The sequence below is a fragment of the Pelecanus crispus genome, chromosome Z (genome assembly GCF_030463565.1).
Source record: "Pelecanus crispus isolate bPelCri1 chromosome Z, bPelCri1.pri, whole genome shotgun sequence".
Classification (NCBI taxonomy): Eukaryota; Metazoa; Chordata; class Aves; order Pelecaniformes; family Pelecanidae; genus Pelecanus; species Pelecanus crispus.
This window is the reverse complement of record NC_134676.1, coordinates 69,992,320-69,995,299: the sequence shown is the minus strand read 5'-3', so window position 1 is coordinate 69,995,299 and position 2,980 is coordinate 69,992,320. Positions and strand designations below refer to the sequence as shown.

At 69.0% G+C, this 2,980-nt stretch overlaps 1 protein-coding gene across 1 annotated transcript; it reads left to right on the top strand.

Moving 5' to 3' along the window:
* Window positions 1–760: 760 nt before the first annotated feature.
* On the top strand, window positions 761–2,751 carry LOC142596636 (cyclin-dependent kinase 4 inhibitor B-like). The gene is made up of 2 exons (XM_075726315.1): window positions 761–913; window positions 2,488–2,751. Exons 1-2 carry the CDS (start codon window positions 761–763, stop codon window positions 2,749–2,751), a joined length of 417 nt encoding a protein of 138 aa, XP_075582430.1.
* The last annotated feature ends 229 nt before the right edge of the window (window positions 2,752–2,980 follow it).

Below are 2,980 nucleotides of genomic sequence, written 5' to 3'. Positions count from 1 at the left end.
CGGGGTGTCCGGGGACGGGGGGAGGCGGCGCCAGGGCCAGCGCGCCCGCCGGGACGGGAGCGGGGTCCCGTTGACACCGGGCCCGCGGCCCCGGGCCCGCTCCCGTCCTTAAACCCCGCTCTCGTTCAGTAAAGCGTTTCGCTCCCTTTGCTGCCGCTGCTCCCACCCTTCCCCCCAGCCTCTGCTCTCGGGGCGGTCAGGCACAGGTTAAGACGCTGCTGCCCTTAAGAGAGGGCCGGGAAAAAAAAAAACCAAACAAACAAACAAAAAAAAAACCAAAACAAAAAAAACCCAAAACCAAAAAGAACACACCAAAACAATACATGGAGCGAGCGCCCCGCCGCCGGAGGCCCGCCCGGGAGCCCGGGCCTCCCGGCCCTCAGAGGGCAGCGCAGGGCGCTCCGCCCCGTCGGGGCAAGGCCGGGGGCCGGCCGCGGCCGCCGCGCTGACGGTGACATGGGCGGCCGGGCGAGGCGGGGCCGGGCCGGGGCGGGCCGGGGCGGAGCGGCACCGGCTGCGCGGAGAAAACAAGCGGCGGGTGGGCTCCGCCGCGTCCTCGCAGGTGGAGGCGGCCCCGGCGGCGGCAGCGGGCAGGCAGCGCCGGGCCGGGGCCGGGGCCGGGGCGCGGAGCGGCGGGGCCGGGCGCTCCCATGGCAGGCCGCCCCCCGCCGGCCGGCACCGGAGGGCGGCCCGGGGCAGCCGAGCGGCGGCGGCGGCAGCGCTCCGCGGCGCCCGGCCGGCGGCGGGTGTGAGGCCGGGCATGGCGCGGCGGCCGGGGCCGGGGCCCGGCGGCACGGAGGCGGACGAGCTGGCCAACGCCGCCGCCCGCGGCGACCTGGAGCGCCTGAGGGAGCTGCTGGACGGCGCGGCGGACCCCAACGCCGTCAACTCCTACGGCCGGACCCCCATCCAGGTAGGGAGGCCGGGGGGGGTGCGGGCGGCGGGGCGGGGGCAGCGGCGCCTCCGCGCCCCGGCGGAGCGGCGGCGGCGGCAGCCCCGGGGCGGCCTCCCGGCGCCGGCCGCCCCCGACGGCTGCGCTCGGCCGCTCTCGGAGCGGCGCGGCGGCTCCGCTCGCCTTTCTGGAAAGGCGAAAAGTCTCTGACGGCCGCAACAGAGAGGTTTTAGTCTTAGCAACCCTTGTCTTTATTTTAACCAACTGAGATGGGACGACCTAAAACCGAGAACTTTAATGCTCATCTCGCAATAAATGTGCAATAAAAAGCAACGAGTCACCTCTTCGGAAAGAATCATCCTTTCGTCGTACCTCGTCTTCTCCTTTATACGTCTGTTAGTGTTTTTCCTCTCCTCTCCTATGAAAAAAAAAAAAAAAAGTATATTCACCGATTCAGATAGATGCACTGACCCTTGCGAGCAGAAACATCCGGGTGCGATATATAGCTTTGCCCAGCAGACCCTGCAGGTACACCGCCAGCAGTCCCTGTGGGGCTCAGGCTGCCCACATTTTACAGTCGCGTGAACGTATAGATAGATGTAGTGCCCGGAGTAGGAGCAGATGCTAGATTCATAAAGCTGGGTTAATTTCCGAGGTAGTTCTAGCCAGCTGCTTCTTAAATTTTCAAAATAAAACGAAACGGGAATAATCTGAGAAGCTATATTTAAGTTTTACGGCCAGTGCTTGCGAAACTCTCTCCTACAAAATGTCGGTGCAGCATTTCACTCGGAACACGTATCTGTTGCCGTCCTCCGACATGTTTTTTTCTGCACCTTTGCGCAGCAGGGATTTAGCCCGTGCGCTGAACGCACTACCGGGTGCGCTGGGGAAACGCAGCTTAGAAAACGGCGAGCCCGAGGGCGGGGGGCTCCCGGGCATTTCGGTGCTGCAGTGGGCTGGGGCGGGGGCGTGTGTCAGGCTAAAGGTGCGTTTTCAGTCTTTCCTAAGGGCGAGGGAAGCGCGGGCGGCGCGCTGCAGGGAAGGGCAGGTTCCCTGCACACGAGTGTCCCCTTGCCAAGGACCTCCTGGAAAAAGAGTCCCGGGTGGGCGCGGGACGGCGGCAGCCCCCCGCCCAGGGACCCGCTCTACCGCCACGGATCCGCGGCGGCCCTTGCAAAGCGGCTCGGGGCTTGTCCTCGGTTCCCGCGGGGGTGCGCCGGCAGAAGGGCGAGCCCCTTCCCCCGGCCCCCCCCCCGCCCCGCGCCCGCCGCCCCCCGTCGCGGAGCAGCCGCGCTGCCGGCCCGCGGCTGCCGCACGCCCCGGCCCCGACGGGGCTGCCGCACGCCCCGGCCCCGACGGGGCTGCCGCCCCGCCTGCCCCGCCGTGTCCCGCGGCACGCAAGAGAATGGTCTCCCCCGACCGCGCAACGCGCCCACCGCCGCCCTGCTCTCCACCGTTCGTGGCGCCTGCGGAGCCGATCTCCGGGCCTCACCTGCGGATTCCCCGCTCCTTTCGGCGGGCGCTGCCCGCTCCTGCGGGGCCAACCGGGAGAGGCTGCGCGGGCAGGTGGGCGCTGACGCTGTCTCTCCCCGCAGGTGATGATGCTGGGCAGCCCGCGGGTGGCCGAGCTGCTGCTGCAGCGCGGAGCCGACCCCAATCGCCCCGACCCGCGCACCGGCAGCCTCCCGGCCCACGACGCGGCCCGCGCCGGCTTCCTGGAGACGCTGGCGGCCCTGCACCGCGCCGGGGCACGCCTCGACCTGCCCGACGGCAGCGGCCGCCTCCCCCTCGACGTGGCGGCGGGGGGCCCGCACGGACCCGTGGGCCGCTACCTGCGACACCCGCCCCCCCGCCCTTAGCCCTGCTCCCGGGCGACCCCCTCCCCTAATTTATTGCCCGCCCCCGACTCGGGAGACGCGGAGTCGGGCGGCACTCACGCATTGTAAATAATCCCTGGACGGCGTCTCCCCGCTCGGATGCACGGAGGACCGGCGGGGCGTGTGTTGTTTTGCACACTACACTTTGCACGTGTCTGTATGTTACCTTGCACTGGAAACCCCACGCCCTCCTTTTTTCCACGCGAGACTC